The 17,432-nt window shown below is 39.6% G+C and overlaps 1 protein-coding gene across 12 annotated transcripts in view; it reads right to left on the reverse strand.

Moving 5' to 3' along the window:
• CTNNA2 (catenin alpha 2) overlaps positions 1 to 17,432 on the reverse strand; it is a 1,217,074-nt gene that overhangs the window by 1,062,438 nt on the left and 137,204 nt on the right. For all 12 annotated transcript variants that reach the window (XM_021088202.2, XM_021088201.2, XM_021088200.2 and 9 more), the window contains one exon: positions 3,817 to 3,923. In XM_021088202.2, coding sequence (XP_020943861.1) covers positions 3,817 to 3,918 — 102 coding nt within the window. In that variant the 5' untranslated portion in view covers positions 3,919 to 3,923. The remainder of the gene's footprint in view (positions 1 to 3,816; positions 3,924 to 17,432) is intronic.

The following is a 17,432-nucleotide window of genomic DNA, read 5'->3' on the forward strand; positions in this document are numbered from 1 at the left end:
ACTTGTGGGGTCTTTGCTTAGTTTTTTCCTATAATTTCCACCTTTTGCTTTAAATGGTGAGCATGGAGTTTATAACTAATATTTTCTTATGTCTCCTTACTTACTCATATGTCCTCCAAGAGTCAACAATCATATCAGTCCTTTCATTAAGAATTTATTCCAGGAGTTCCCGTCATGGCGCAGTGGTTAACGAATCCGACTAGGAACCATGAGGTTGCGGGTTCGGTCCCTGCCCTTGCTCAGTGGGTTAACGATCCGGCGTTGCCTTGAGCTGTGGTGTAGGTTGCAGATGCGGCTCGGATCCGGAGTTGCTGTGGCTCTGGCGTAGGCTGGCAGCTACAGCTCCGATTCGACCCCTAGCCTGGGAACCTCCATATGCCGCGGGAGCAGCCCAAAGAAATAGCAAAAAGACAAAAAGACCAAAAAAAAAAAAAAAAGAATTTATTCCAGGGGAGGGAATGGTGAGTCTTGATAACATAGCCAAATAATACGATGAAATAATATCTAGAGAAGGCTGTCACAAAAGTAAAATTTTTTTTGAGACACTCCTTTTTTTTTTTCCAATCAGTGTAGGAACACTAGGAAGAAAGGTAAGCCGTTTAGATATTAGGAGACATTGGAAGGAGGTTAAGATTAGATAGTGCTAACTCACTGCTTGAAATTCAACAAGACTTTAAAGCATACTACTGTATTAACTCAAAAAATGTAAACTGGCTCTAAAGATGTAGGAAAAGCCCATCACCAAGGATGCAGGTACACTCCACAGGCTTAGAAAGGGAAGGAACTTCCTCCTTCAGCAGCACAGCCCTACCAATACATCAGTTTTAGGACTTATGACCCCTAGAATTGTATGATGATAAACGTGTGTGGTTTTCAGCCACAGAGATAGTGGCAATTTGCTACAGTAGCAATTAGAAACATATCAACATACAAATGCTGGGTCTGGGAAGTAGGGTGCTACAGTAACAAATATCTGAAAATGCAGATGTGGCTCTGAACTGATAATGGGCAGAGGCTGGAAAAATTTGGAGGCTCATGATAGAAAGATCTTAGATTACCTTAAACAGATAGTTAGTAAAAATATGGGTGTTAAAGGTCCTGCTGGTAAAGACTCAGAAGGATGTGAAGTGGAGCGTGGTAGGGAAAGTCTTTATCATCTTAGAGAATATCTAAATCATTATAAACAGACTGTCAAAGAAGATGAAGGTAAGGGCTCAGAAAGAAATGAGGAACATGCTATTAGAAACTGGGTGGGGAGTTCCCTTCGTGGCTCAGGCTCAGTGGTTAACAAATCCGACTAGGAACCATGAGGTTGCGGGTTCGATCTCTGGCTTTCTTCAGTGGGTTAAAGGATCCGGTGTTGTCATGAGCTGTGGTGTAGGTTGCAGGTGCGGCTCGGATCCACGGTTTTTGCTGTGGCTCTGGCGTAGGCCAGAGGCCACAGCTCCGATTCAACCCCTAACCTGGGAACCTCCATATGCCGCGGGAGCGGTCCAAGAAATGGCAAAAAAAAAAAAAAAAGAAAGAAAGAAAGAAAAAGAAAAAGAAAAAAGAAACTGGGAGAAAAGGAATATTTGTTATAGAGAGGCAGAAAGCTTTGGTGAATTGCTGCCTACAGTTACGTAGAAATCAGAATTACAAGTGATGAACTTGGAGAGTTAGCAGAGGAGATTTCCAAACACAGTGCTGAAGAAGTGGCCTCCTTTCTTCTTCATGCTCATAGCAAAGTGTTAGAGGAAAGAAACAAATTGAGGTAAGAATTATTAAGCTAAAAGGAACCAGGACCCAAGGATTTAGAAACTTAGCCTATGCAGATTGTAGGTGAGTGTTAAAATTAGAAGTCTCCCTTTCAGGAAAGTGTGTTCTGGAGAAAAAGCCAATTTGGTGTCTGGATAACTTTCGGCTGGTGCCTAGGAAGGATTAAAACCTTAGAATATTCATTCAGCCAGGCAGCTCTTGTAGAGATGGGACACAGGATTCATGGATCCCATGTCATTTCAGTAGAGGCCAACCATGGAAATGAAATTATCCAAACTTGTGAAGAAGCCTGTTTTCTAACAGAGAAAACCCCAGACGTATACAAGAGAGAACCATATTTCTCAAGAATGTTATATCAGTAGAAACACTGCCAATTTGGACTGAAAAAAAAAAAAAACAGAGAAAGATGAAATTCAAAAAAGCTGTTGGACTCTTAAAATTATACAGGCAAGGAACACTCAGCTGAAAATACATGCTAACCTTCATGAAAAAGGATTAACAATTCTTAGGGTGAAGAAAAGGCCCAGAGGGCAGAGCCTTGAGCTGCATAGTGTTATTCCTAGACTGTGAAATCTAAATAAGTTTGCCTGGCTGGACTTCTAAATTGCTTGAGACTGGTAACTCTATTTTTTTTCTTTCCCTTCCACTTTCTCCCTTTTTAAATGGCAATGTCTGTAACTGTTAACTCAAGCCTGTCTCACCCATGCATTTTAAGAACATAGAATTTGTTTTCTAATTCCATAGGTACATAAATGGAGAGAAATTTTGCTTGAGCATGCATAATAACTAGATCCTTACCCATACCTGATTTAGATGATAGATTTAGAATTTTTAAGCCAATGAATTCAGATGAGATTTTGGTTTGCAATCTTTTGAGGATGTTGTGAGTAAGTTTTGTGTGGGAAGGATGTGAATTGGGGGTGGGGGTGGACAGAGGGCAGACTATGGTTGAATAAAGATCCCCAAAGATGTCCATGTTCCAATCTCTGGAAATTCAGAGTATGCTACCTAAAATGGCAAGAGAGACTTGTCAGATGTGACTTGGTCACAGATCTTGAGAAGAGAAGATTATTCTAGTGTCTGAGTGGACCCAGTGTAATCACAAGAGTCCTTATAAGTGGGAGACGGGATAAAATATGAGGACAGGAGCAGAGAACAGAGACAGAGAGAAATATGAAGACACTATACTGCTGGCTTGCATTTTGGAGGAAGGGGCCAGAGAAAGGAGTGGCCTTTAGAACATGGAAAAGGCAAAAAAAAAAAAAAGGATTTTCTGCTGGAGCCTCCAGAAGGAGTGCAACTCTGCCAACAACTTGATGCTATAGCTTCTGACCTCCAGACCCATAAGATAATAAATCTGTGATGCTATAAGCCCCTAAGTCCATGGTAATTTACTATAGTGGCCATAGGAAACCAATGTAAGATGTCTCTACTTAATTGGATATAACATTTCTCTACAAATATACTATAAAAATTTTTAATTTTCACATTCCATGAGATTCTTATTAGCTATCACAAAGAATATGTTTTGCAAGATGAAAAAAAATTAACTTTTAAAACTTAAAAGTCCTGAGGGTATTTTTTTCTGTGAACAGTCATCTTGTGGAAATGTGACAACATGGAAATGGGACATTTCATTGTGCCAACGTGATGCACTTTCCCTTGTAACCTAAAGAAAAGGTAATTCAATAAATATGCTTTGCTCTTAAAGAGTCAATACAGTTCTATGCAACTGCATTAGCATGTGAAAGTAAGCTAAGGGGTGATTTATTTAGACTTTGAATCCATTACTGCAAATGAGAGTCCCCTTCACCAAAGCCTCCTCTTTAATGATCTCATCAACTTAATTTCAAAAATCACATGAAGAGTTTTTTAAAAGGCACTCCAAACCTTATTGGGCAATAAAACTGTCCACAGTTCAGGCAGGAATATATATCTCGTAATCAGCATTATAGTATGACTTAAGCATGCATAAGGATTTCTAGTTCTTTGAAAAGTCATGATATAGTCATAATGGAAACATGCATATGTAACCAAGTATTTCAAAGCATCTCTTACCTGTGTGACGAGTGGCTCCAAAAGCCTTTCCACTGTCAGTGTCCGGATTTCCAAACTTTTGGGGTCCCATTTTAAAATGATAGGTGAAGTTGCTGAAGTCATGCTCCCTATAAAAACACACATTAACCATTAGAAACAATGATTGCAGAAATAGTCTATTGCCTCTGGGGTCCAAAAGTCACCAAAACTCAGAACCTACTTGAAGAGGATCTGTCCTGTCCAACTTAGAGATGAGGAAATCATCTGAGCTGGTGATAGGATCAGACAGAAAAATGGATGTTTCCTGAGGACAGCTGAATAGGTTAGACATATTCTTGAGGCCCAGTGGACACTGAAACATTTCACTCATTCAGTGGTTAGTACACATATTCACCTGCTACATGTTGGCAAAGAATTGGACCTGGCTCTTGAGTACCTGATGGTTTCCAGGGAGAAGTAACCAATTATACCTCAGTGTGATCTGTGCTGGGATCAAGGGATATAGAGAGGGCCATAAGAGAACTGAGAAAAGGACAGCAAAGTCAGTCTGGGGAAACCAACAAGGACTTTCAGGAAGCACAATAAACCCATCATGACCACTCAACGAGGGGACCCCATGTCCTAACAAAAGGCTTCTTTGCTTTCCACACATTGACTAACCGGTGAAGATATCATGCTTCCCGGAGAAACTGAGTTTCATTCTTTTAAGCAGGAAAGATACCTTGCAAGATGCACGGCAATGATTCTGAAAATTAGCTTACTGCTGCTGTCATTCTCTCTGATTACTTACACATTTACATTCTTGTTCCATTAAATGAGTGTCTGATAAGGTTATTTATTTCATTCTAAAGCAGTCCTCTCCTACCTAAGAATCATGGATGCGCGGGTAGCAGCCTCCCACATACCAAGCACACAATATGGCCCCACGGAGTAAATTAAACATTCTGTCAAGGGTGTGTTTCTCACTGAGAAATTGACTGCTCTTGGCTGAATAGATTTTGACAACTAACCACTGGACAAGCAACCTTAGACCGTACAACCTGAAATCCGAATCATTTGCTTTCATACCATCATAAATCAAACTGTTCAAAGCTGTTTTCTGCTTTTGAATCAATGTCCCCACTCAGTTCCAGTCTTATCATTCAATGTATATAATTATTGCTATTAGAATTAACACTACAAAGAAGGCCTATCACATGCCTCTTCACTGCCCTGCTTCAGCTAATCCTTTTGCAAACAGACCCAACAAATTTCCTTCTGGAAAAAAAAAAAAAAAGGCGAAGACACAGTGTACTGGTATTTTACCTCTCTCCAAATGCCATGTTTTAAATAAACTAAGCAGAGCGATCCAATATAGACTGATTTAGATTTGGGCTCTTACACAACAATAGTTGGCACGGATGTGCTGCCTATCCTCCAAAAACCCTAAAAACACTTTACACATTTCCCATTCACACTACCAACTGCCACCTAGCAGCTCGGATGTGCCCAGAATTCTGCTGCCAGGCAGCACACCTTCCTGTGCTGAGGAAGGATGAAGGTGCCAGATGCTTTCTTATCCAAACAGGACACCTTCATCCCTACTGAAGCCAGATCTACCTTAGTAATTTGGTACTTAGGGCACAATGATTGCAAGTTTCTGAAGAAGTCCCCTGAAAACCTCTTTCAAACTCTGATGGAATAATGAGTGGAGTAATAATGATAATGCACAAGGAGGACCCTTAGTGAAGTAGTGAGGTCACCTTTTTTTTTTCTTTTTCTTTTTAGGACCACACCTGCAGCATATGGAAGTTCCCAGACTAAAGGCTGAATCAGAGCTGCCACTGCAGACCTATGCCACAGCCACAGGGACACCAGATTCAAGCTGCTTCTGCGACCTATGCCGCAGCTTGAGGCAACGCTGGACCCTTAACCCACTGAGCAAGGCCAGGGATCAAACCTACATCCTCTTTGATACTAGTCAGGTTCTTAACCCACTGAGCCACAGTGGGAACTCTTTTTTTTTTTTTTTGTAGTGACATCATCTTAACACATCAGTGAAAGGTATTGAGTGGGATGGTGTAGAGAATCACCACTACTACATGGCACGCTTGTGCCTATAAGCTGGTGGACCAAGGAGGGCACACAAAACCTTTTCTGCATGTTTCAATTTATAACTGTGAAGAAATGATGCACAATGTATATATGTACAACTGAATCCCTTTGTTGTAAAGCAGAAATTATTACAGAATTATAAATTAACTTCAATAAAATTTAAAAAAAAGAAATGGTGCTCAAAAATGCTGTGGTGAGAAACAAAAATGCTGGGATGCTCACATCGGATACACAAATCCAGCCTGCATCAAGGGGAAATGGAAGATATTGAACAAAGACCTCACACCAACCGCAAGCCAAGAAGGAGAGTTAGATACAGCAGAGCCTTGGGATCCCGAAGGTCACAGAGGCTTTATAAATCTAAAACTGAAAGTACAACAGTTATCAGGCAGATCACTTGACTTGATTTATTCCTTTGGGGATCAATCTTTTCAGCCACTTCTTGTGGCAGAGTTAAAATTCAAGAGTAAAAGGCAAGGAAAGGTTATATGGTATTCATTTGTCGAAGGGAAAATCTAGTCATAGAAATGCATTCCTTTGTGTGAGACAAGCAAATCAGCTCAAGAAGAAGAGGGCAAATGAAGTGCGTGGTCACACACACCCACCTTTCATGCTTCAAAGGAACATGTCTCCAATCCATACTAGGCATCTGTATAATGAATGCAGTCTGTTTCACACAGACAACAGATTCCAAGAGAACCACATCTTTTTTTTTTTTTTTAATCAATGATTTAAAAAAAAAACAAACCCTGCATATTTTATTACTTTTGGTAGGGAAACTTAGAATACTGGACTAGATTCAATGAAAGAGTGACAAACAGGGGTTCTAAAAACCCAGACACAACTGGGTTGTCCTGGTCTATACATCATGATTTTACAAGCCCAGTAACAAGCTCTTAGCCATTTATTTAGTCTCTAAGATGTTCTTCTTGAAAAGTATCAAACTGCATATCCATGGAAGGTGATAAAACAACCTATCTGGTAATAACTGAGATAATTTCAGACTCTCTCCATGGGCTTAAGAAAGAGGCATGGCCCAGATGCTAGCAACCATTTATCACTCACCACAAAAAAAAGTAAAACCTGACAAAAAGACTCAACAGCATAAAACCAGTTCCCTTAGGAGCAGCCAAGGGTCAAGGGCTTTGTTTCTTTGGACAGTGTCCTGATAAACAGAAAATCTCTCCAGGCGCCCTTGCCAATTCCTTCAAGGGACAAATATGTTAATACAATGCATGAGTCACTACAGAAATTCCCCTTTCCAGATGATCCTGGAAAATGTCTTTTGAACCCTCTGCCTCACCCTTCTGAGTTTTCACCATTTCTTCTACTGTCCTTTTGTAAAAAAACGGTCCTGGGATGCTTTCTAGTTGCCTAGGAGGCCAGCCAAACCTGCCTTCTCTCTACAGGGCTCCAGCTTCAGGTTCTCTTCATACATTTTTCTTTTTACCAACACTGTGCACTACTGCCAACAGATTGTGGGAGGTCTTATTAGGAGATAAGCTAGCTTTGGTTGACAGACACATTCAGAAGAAATTAATGACTAATAGTGGGTTTATTCACCTATCTCCATACGTATGTTATTGAGTCAATTACTTAAGTTATGCTTCAGTTCCATCTTTTGTAAAACATAAATGGTAACGATCTTATATAATATATGAGTTTGTCCTGAAAGTCAGTGAAAGAACTGCATATGCAAAAAAAGTGATGGTTTTACTCCTTTGTATGATTATTACCCTAGCAAGTTCAAGACATCCACAGGGGGTGGGTGCTGAAGGAGACCCTGCAAGGCATGATGCTTTAAAACAAAGCTTTGCTGAGAACATGAGAGATTTGAAAAAAAGAACTGTCTAAGTTTCTTCAGTATTTCAAGAATAAACCTTGGAAACACGGAATCATACTGTTTCTTCTAGGAGTAGCGATAATACTGGCTAATGATCTGACATTATTATTATTATTATTATTATTATTATCTCCCACTTAAAGATAGGGAAACTGAGGCATGCAATAGTTAAGAAAGTTATTCAAGGTCACAAAATTTGAACCTCAACTGCCTGGCTTTAGAGTCTGTGCTCATAAGCACTAGGCTTTACTGCTTCTAAAGAATTCCTGGGCTTACGTTTATGCTAGCACTACTGTGGTGCCTCTGAACCATCAGAGGAAAATGAAGATATGGCAAGAGTAGGAAAACCAGGAGCCAGCCCCTTCTGGAGAATGAGAGAGGAAAGGGATGAAGAGGGACACACATGAATGATAGATGAGATAAGGGGGACACAAGTGGCAGGTGCCCTGATGGACATGTGCAATTCATGGGAAATGCCGCTCCATCCCCTGGTAAGGCAAGACAGGTCCTGAGTTCAAGTTCCTTTAGCCACCTCTGCTCCCTGTGGCAAGAAGGGGATGCTGGTGGTGAAGCTGGACCACCTAGTAAGCAAGCAACACAGCACCGTGGCAAAGCCAAGAGAAAGACCCTATGATAAGTCTTAACAAGGAAGCAGAATTTTGGTCTCCATGACCTTGGCCCCTCTGTGTTTCTTTTGTGAATATGTTACACTACATGATAAAGGAGACTTTACAGATATAATCAAGGTTATTCATTACTAGACCTTAAAATAGGGAGATGATCCTGGATTATCCATGTGGGCCCAATATAAAGCTGAACCCTTAAAGATGGCTTCTTCCTGGCTCTGTGGGTAGAAGAGGCAGTCGTGGAAATGCAGCAGACAAGGATATCTGATAGGACAGAAGATGAAGGCAAAAGAATTGCAAGACTTGACTCACCATAGCTAGCAGGGGATACACAGAACACATAAAAAGAAATGTGTATGTTCTGGAAGCTAAGGGGAAGTGGGTAGCTGGCCAACAGCAAGCAAGGAGCAGGGGACCTCAGTTGTACAACCATCAGGTACTGAATTCAGCCAAAACCCTGAATGCAGTTAGAAGTGGATTCTTCTCCAGTGCCTCCAATAAGGAGCTCAGTTCTCTCAACATCTTGGTTTCAGCCTTGTGAGATGCTAAGCAAAGGGGCCAGATAGTCCACCTGGGCTTTTGACTTTCACAGACTAGGAGCTAAGAAATTGGTGCTGTTTTCACTTGCTGAATTTGTGGTCAATTTTTATAGCAGCAAGAGGAAACAATGACAGGTGGCTCTCAAATCTGTGTATCACAGTCACTTGGAGGGCAAGTTCATGCACAAACCCATCCAGAGAGTTTCTGACTTCAGAGTCCTTATGCCTCCTGAGGTGGGTCTGAGAGACTGCTTTCTTTTCTATTTTTTTTTTTGGGGGGGGGGTGGCACTTGTAGCAAGTCCCCAGATGGTACTACTGGTTCAGTAATCACACTTTGAGAACCAGTGTTGCCATCATGCAAGCCAGCAGGGAAGTAGTGATCAGAAAGATATAGGACATCCCTGTGGAGACCCAAGGACCAGTAATCATAACACTGCTGTTATTTTGGTTACCACTGGATTCATTATTATACTTTCTAAAATGCTTTTAGGCTTTTTTCGGGGATCTGTGCCTTGAAGTGATTCTCAAGAGGGAAATGAAATGGCGTAACAAAATCACACATGATTTAAACCACCCAATCTCCCCCAAAGTTCTCAGAGTTTCCCCAAAAGACACCATTTATAGTTAGAGTTACTGGCATAGCAGTGAGCCCTATGAAGAAGGTAAAGTAACAGCGGGAGAGTCACATCCCTCAGTTTACTGAAAGCAGAAATGGAAGTCATGGAATAATTGCTTCATGGAGAATAAAGTTTCCAAAGAAACTGTCCCTAAATAACTTCAAATTATTTGAGGGTTTTAAACATAAGTTCTTCCAAATACGTTATCTGAAATACAGTAATTCTAATTTTCTGTTGTTAATAAAAGAAGGTACCCCCTAATGTAAGGGGGACTTTTTCTTCTGGAGTTGAGAACTGTATGTGAGTATATGTATCAAAGGGAAGAGGAGAAGTTGAGAAACAGTAACAGAGAAGGAGGCATCTGTTTATACTTCAAACACCCCTAGAGAGTAAAGGGCACCCTGCTTCCCATCTGCATCAGCACCAGATCTAAATAGAGGGTGAGGGGTATTCGACACTCTTCCTAGTGGTACCCTATGTATGGAAAGAGCCTGGTCAGGTAGCTTAACTAAGGGAAAGTCCTGCTTCTTATTTTGCACCACTAACTTTGCTTAATTTAAGCTCATTTTCTCTTCCTTTGACCAGCGTATCACCCGTCACTTTATGTCATAACCATTCAAAGCCCTAGCTCAGGGCACTGACAGGTGACCCAGGATGCAAGTCACTGCTGCAATTCGAGGATCTGTCACCATTTTTATCCAAAATTGAAGTGATATGTAATTTCCAACTGTTCTTTGCTATTTGCAGTGGAAGGTGGTGGAGCAGTTACCTCTGCACTGTTTTAAAGTTTAATACTAACATCAAGCACTGCAATATCTGTAAGACCTCTGCTTATAGTCAACCCATTACCTTTTAACAAAATACCCAAAGAAACACTGCTGAGCAAAAATATCATTCTAATAATTTCAAAAGGTTGTAATAACACCTCATGTCTAAGCATAAATGCCTATGAAAGAATACCTTAATATTTTAAAACATGTATTAACCAAGTATTAAACTACTAAATCCTCTTCAGAGCCTCTTATTTCTTCTACCCAAATAAACAAAATGTCACCAAAAAAGAATATAAGAAGAAAGCAAGACAGCCCTAAGACTTTCAGATGACAAGTTTAGACTAATAACATATAGCCTAGAGCTTACTGATTAAAAAAGAAATAACCATGTCCATTTCTCACTGAAATGAGTTTTTATACTCACAATAGTATACTCATAAAATTTACAACTATGTGCCAACTTAATAGAAATTCACTACTCCTGGAGTATGCTAATAGAAAGCCAGTAATTTGAAATTCAGAATGAAAGTTAGTATCTGTCAAATTCATTTCCTTGCTTTTCAACTACATTCATAGTCTCATCATTTAAATTCATTTTGGAGCATAAACAGACTCAACCTAGTCCTAAATGATGGCATGTTTTCCATTTGGCTGTGAACATATGTGATACCCAGGTATGCTGTTAGGTTTCCAAAGTCCCCACAAAGACTCCGTTTTCCTAAACAAAATATATCTGACCAAAGGTTGACACTGTTCTTCCTATTATCCTTCAGTTAGCACTGCAATTCTCCAAGAACTGAAAATTCTAAGGACTTTCAGATTCCAAAAACTGAAAATAAGAATTGTTAATGTTTCAAAAAATACATTTTCAGAAATTATCTTGATACTCCAAAAGTAACTTCAAATTACTTAATAGGAACATATGATTTAATTGGCAGTTAACTTAGTCTGTGTCCTTATAACCTCCTATAAATTAGAATCCCATGTCGCTTTAATCTTCATGAGAATCTCAACGTTTCATATTCAGATAATAGTAAAACAACCACAAACTGCTCCTTATCTTTCATTTTGTCATATAATTCAGCCCCAAATGAATTGTCTGAAACCTTCCTTTGCTAGAATAAAATAACTGCTTAACTCTCTTCTCCAACAAGCTCCAAGCCTCTCCAGTTAGCCCACTTACTGACCATAGTCTACTGGATATTATTTAACATAAATCTTCTGCTCCAAACAGGTTTGAACCACATTCTAAAATGGGGTTCCTGCCATTTCCTAAAGTCCTCGCCTAGAACACATTCCTTCTTTTCCTCCAAAATCCAAATGCTGACATCTTCACCTTGTGTCTTCTCCATTAAACCTAAATTGCTACTGGATTTACAGTCAGTAATAGAAGATCTTACTTTTTTCTTAACTGGCTCATTGCTAAGAAATTGACATTAGTTTTACATAACCGTCTCGAATATAAACTCATTAGGGCACAAATCAAAATTTTTTTTCTTTTTTTTTTCTTTTTTTTTAAGGCCACACTCACAGCATATGGAGGTTCCCAGGCTAGGGATCTTATCGGAGCTACAGGTACCGGCCACAGCCACAGCCACATAGGATCTGAGCCGCGTCTGCAACCTACACCACAGCTCACAGCAATGCTGGATCCTTAATCCATGAGCGAGGCCAGGGATCGAACCTGCAACCTCATGGTTCCTAGTCGGATTCGTTTCTGCTGTGCCACAACAGGAACTCCCTACAAATCAAATTTTTAACCTCAGCCTATTATCTATATAATAAGATATTATTAAGTCCTTCATAAACGTTTAGGTATATTCAGATGAAATATGATACCAATTTTTTATCCAATTTTTTTAAGTATCATTTTTTAATCTTTTCAAATAGGGGAGTTCATTTCCTAAATTTTTAAAATATCTTTTGGACAAACATTTATTTTATTTATTTACTTATTTATTTTTGCTTTTGAGGGACATGCCCGTGGCATATGGAAGTCCCCAGGCTAGGGGTCTTATCAGAGCTACATCTGCCGGCCTGCACCACAGCCACAGAAACACAGGATCTGAGGCACGTCTATGACCTACACCATAGCTCACGACAATGCCAGATCCTTAACTCACTGAGCAGGGCCAGGGATCGAACCCACATCCTCATGGATACTAGTCAGATTCTTTAACACTGAATCACATTGGCAACTCCTGGACGTACTTTTAAACAAAGATGAGTACTTCCTAGAGATCTGAAATAAATAATATCTCAGTATGGTTTAGAGAACATAATTTATATTTAGGTTTCTTTTCATATACAAAATTTTAAATATACAAGTTTATTTATTTCAACTGGATCACTAGTTTTATTATGTTTTAAACTTGGGTGTGATTTTGTTCATGAAAAAGTAATTCTGGGGCTTCCTTCGGCAAACTAGTGAGGCCTACCCTGGTATTTGATTCACTGCTGAGATCCACGTTAGGAACTCTTTGTGAGTTCTTGCATAGGCTCTGCAAGCTAGCCCACCACACCCCTTAAGAAGTTCTCCACACACTGGCCCAAATGGCCTTTTTTCCCATGGCTCAGTAACTTTTCCTTTCTCTGAATTTCTATCTAATTAGGATAACTACTACATAATATTTAATCTGAATATAATTTGCCTTGTGTTGCTCTCTGCTTTCCATAAACTCTGTCCTCTCAAATGTACTCAGAGACAGGGACTCTGTCCCCTTCATAATGATTAGGACAATAACGAGCATCTAGTAAAAATGTTATGAATACTCCTGAATTTGATTCTTTGCCAAGTTCAAGTCTCACAATCACACACACACACACACACACTGACTATAGTTAAAATACTCTGCCAATGCTTATGTAAAAAAGAGATTCTCAGCTCAGAATGCACCACTGTAGATATCACTTATCCAAAAAACAGAACAAAAAGTGATTTTCCTCTCTCAGAATGCCTTCCATGTTCTAGCAGAAAAGTCAAATTCCACATGCTCCGACTCTTCCTTCCTTCATTCATTTATCCAGCCATTCACTCATTCAGGGCAAATGCACCAGCCACCCAATGTGTGCCAGGTCCAAGCAGGTGCAGTGGGAAATATCAAGGTGTGTCAGGCTTGTTAATGCTGATTGGTGAGAGGAGACTGGCCTAACTCATCACACCGTAAAAGCAAGAACCATTCCCTGAGAAAGGAGTATTGAGAGCATGAGTTCAGCTAAGGACGAACATCTGTAGGGCCAGTATCTTCCACTTCACCATGGCACACAGATCAGGTAATAGGTAACCAAGAGCACTTCCAAATTTTGCATACATTGGCATAGTGATAGTGAGTAGTTTGCGCAACAGAATAACAGGAAATATTCAATGCCCTTTTGAGTTCAATCAGAAAAATGCCAAAAACAAAAGTGAGCAAGAGTATGCAAAAGCATTCAAGTAACCCTAGGATGGAGAGGTGAGAAGACAAAATAATTATAATGTTGAGATATGTTATCAAGAAATAAATGTCAGTATCTAGGTAAGAGCTATTTTAAATTTCTAGTGATTATAAGAATTTAATGAGGGAGTTCCCACTGTGGCACAGTGGGTTAAGAATCCAACTACAGTGCTTGGGTCTCTGCAGAGGCCTGGGTTCAATCCCCCGCCCAGTGCAGTAGGTTAAGGGATCTGGTGTTGCTGCAATTCTGGTGTAAATCACAGCTGCAACCTGGATTCAGTCCCTGGCCTGGGAACTTCCATATGTCACAGGTGTGGCCATGAAAAAAAAAAAAACCCAAAAACTTAATTAGTACTCAAGGATTTATATTATTTAAGCAAACTCTAGTGGATTATATTTCATTGTAAAAGTCAAAGTTAGGCATTCCTGTCGTGGCTCCAGCTAGGAACCATGAATCCAGCTAGGAACCATGAAGTTGCGTGTTCAATCCCTTGTCTCACTCAGTGGGTTAAGGACCCGGCGTTTCCATGAGCTGCGGTGTAGGCTGCAGACATAGCTTGGATCCTGTGTTGCTGTGGCTCTGGCATAGGCCAGCAGCTGTAGCTCCAATAAGACCCCTAGCCTGAGAACTTCAACGTGCCTCCGGTGTGGCCCTAGAAAAGATAAAAAGACAAAAAAATAAAGTAAAAAGTCAAAGTTAAATCCATACATGTGCCAGTGAATTAATAAGAAATAAGTTGCAGAAACTCAGCAAGAAATTGTTTAGGCCTAATATCATAGTCTCTTTCAGTTTCCCTTTTTTGTGTGTGTCCCTACCCATGGCATGTGGAAGTTCCAGGGCCTGGGATTAAACTTGCACCACAGCAGTGACCCAAGCCTTAGCAGGGATTAAGGCTGGATCCTTAACCCGCTGAGCCATCAGGGAGCTCCTCAGCTTTCCATTTTTAAAGTGGCTTATCCACTAGATATAAGCATCAGGCACTGCTGTGTACCTGGTGGCAGCTTAGTAAATGGGAGATAATTCACCTGCATGGTGTTATCCTTGCCCCGTTCAACTGAATTACTAGACTTGAAAGGTCATAACATATTATAGCAATTATATTTGCTTATAAGTCTTTTATAGTGAGGATTGATATTTCAGCACCAGTGGTATTCTGCACATGTGCCTGCTGGTAAATCACCTTATTAAGCTTGTTGTTATAGAAAGTCACATGTGAAAAGATAAACAATAATCCAGGTTTCCTTCTGGTCATCTGTAGCATTTAATTTTGTGCTTGTGAGACAAAGAGTACCTCAAGTGATATGCTTTGGTAAATACAAAAATAAAATGTACCATGGCATTTGGGAAACACAAATGGGCTCTGTTAAGTCTGTACATTTCAAGGTAGTAGTGCTTTCCATTTTGTTCATGATATTTACATCTCACAACGATGAAGACTTCACTGAACACTCCTGGTCACTGGCCTAAGTTTGTTATCATTTTTACCAGTTTTACGGTCCCATCAGCAACCCCTGGTGTGCAAGAATTAAAGGGAGCCCTCGATCACTCAGAGTAACAAGATATGTACCAGAAAGTAATATGTGAGGACAGTAACACATGTGAGCACTCACATATATTAGCAGCTTATACTATCTTTAAAAAAAATTTAGGGACCATTTAGGTCCATTTTATTTTATTTCATTTTTATTTTATTTTATTTTATTTATTATTATTATTTTTGGTCTTTTTGCCTTTTCTAGGACCACTCCCATGGCATATGGAGGTCTCATCAGAGCTGTGGCTGCCGCCCTACACCAGAGCCACCACAACATGGGATCCAAGCCGTGTCTGTGACCTACACCACAGCTCACGGCAATGCCAGATCCTTAACCCACTGAGCAAGCCCAGGGATTGAACCCACAACCTCATGGTTCCTAGTCAGATTCGTTAACCACTGAGCCACGATGGGAACTCCAGGTCCATTTTATTTTAATATATTTTATTGAAGTAAATGGATTTACCATGTCTCATTAGTTTCAGGTGTACAGCATAGTGATTCAGTTATATCTAAATATACATATACAAATATACACATATGTGTATATATATTTATATTCTTTTTCAGATTCTTTTTCCTTATAAATTATCACAAAATATTGAGTATAGTTCCCTGTGCTATACAGTAATGTGAATTGGTATAGCCACTATGGAGAATAGTATGGAGGTTCCTTAAAATACTAAAGATAGAACTACCATATGATCCTGCTCCTGGGCCTTATGCTATCTTCTATTTGCTGTAGGTCAATATGATAGTATTTCCATTTTACAAGATAAGAGAACTAAAGCACAAGGTTGGTAAGTTGTTTTTCCAACATTAATGGAATTCAACCAAGATTTGTTTCAAATCTCTTTTCCCTACCATACAATCAACTTCTCTAAGTTCAATACTTTATTTCACAGGTAGTATGTCTTAGGGGACAGACAAGCCAAAAAAAAAAAAAAAAAAAAAAACCAAAAAAAAAAACTAACCAAACAAAAACTTCAAGTAGCTTCACAGAAATAGGTGGATAATAAACCCTTATTGGGTCCCATTTAGGGTCCATTCCTGGCCTTTCATCTTGTCAGAGATGACTAGAGCTTTCTAACATACATCTCTGGGCATCACTCTCAGAATACAAGTGAACAGATAATGGATCTTATCCAATATGGCAGTTCTTTGTTTCATGCAGGCTCAAAAAGTCTTTATCAAAAAAAAAAAAAAAAGTCTTTATCAAATAATTGATTCCATCTGGGTACCAGCCACTTGCATTTGGAGGTGACCAGAATCACCTCAGGTGACCCATCTGCAAACTTATTGGCATTTCTTCCCAACCTCACTTCCTTCCCAGGTGCCTCCTTGGAAGATGGGGTTTGAATCCTCTTTCCTCTGTCCCATTCCTTCCTGCCTCCAATGGCTTTAACTGCATCCATCACAACCTCCTCACTGAATCCTCAATTAATTTCCCTTCACTGCTCCATCTAGTCAGTGGGAAGTCTTATCCAACCGGAAAATGAAAATATAAAAGAAAAAATAAAACCCTCTCCATGCTCCTCCTTTCTTGACATCTCCTACTTCCCTTTCCCTTCACAGCCTGGTTTCTTGAGAGGGCGGTCTCTAAACACTTGTTCTGTTTCCTCACTGCCTACCCATTCCCCAACCCACACAAGCTGGCTGCTACCCTCACCATTCCACTGAAATTAGCCTTGCAAAGTTACAAATGGTCTCCTAGCTGCTTAATTCAATGGACACCATGTGTTTCTCTAGCCTACATACTAAAATTGGGAAGATGTGAAGATGATCACGGTCTTTGGCTAAGAAGGACAAGCAAATGCATGCAGTGTCTCATGTTTTTTTTCGTATGAATTAATCTTGTTATATATAGACATATATCTAGATATAGCTAGATAGAGAATACATTTACATATATAAAAAGTCTGGAAATATATACATCACAATTTTAGCAATAGTTATGCTGAGTGGTGGGATTTATGGCAAGTCTTAAATTATACATAATTATATATATCTTCACTAAATATATATATTATATATATATAAAATATATATTCAATGTGCATAATGATCACATACTCATATACCTTACCTAAATAAAGATAAATCTATCCACTTAAAATATCCATTGTCCCCTTTTAAGCTCTTATCTTACTTGAACCTCTCAGTAGTACTTGACAA

This window comes from Sus scrofa, chromosome 3, assembly GCF_054392235.1.
Source record: "Sus scrofa isolate SSC_HxYL_T2T_F1_AM1 chromosome 3, Sscrofa_HxYL_maternal_Yorkshire_Landrace_v2.0, whole genome shotgun sequence".
NCBI lineage: Eukaryota > Metazoa > Chordata > Mammalia > Artiodactyla > Suidae > Sus > Sus scrofa.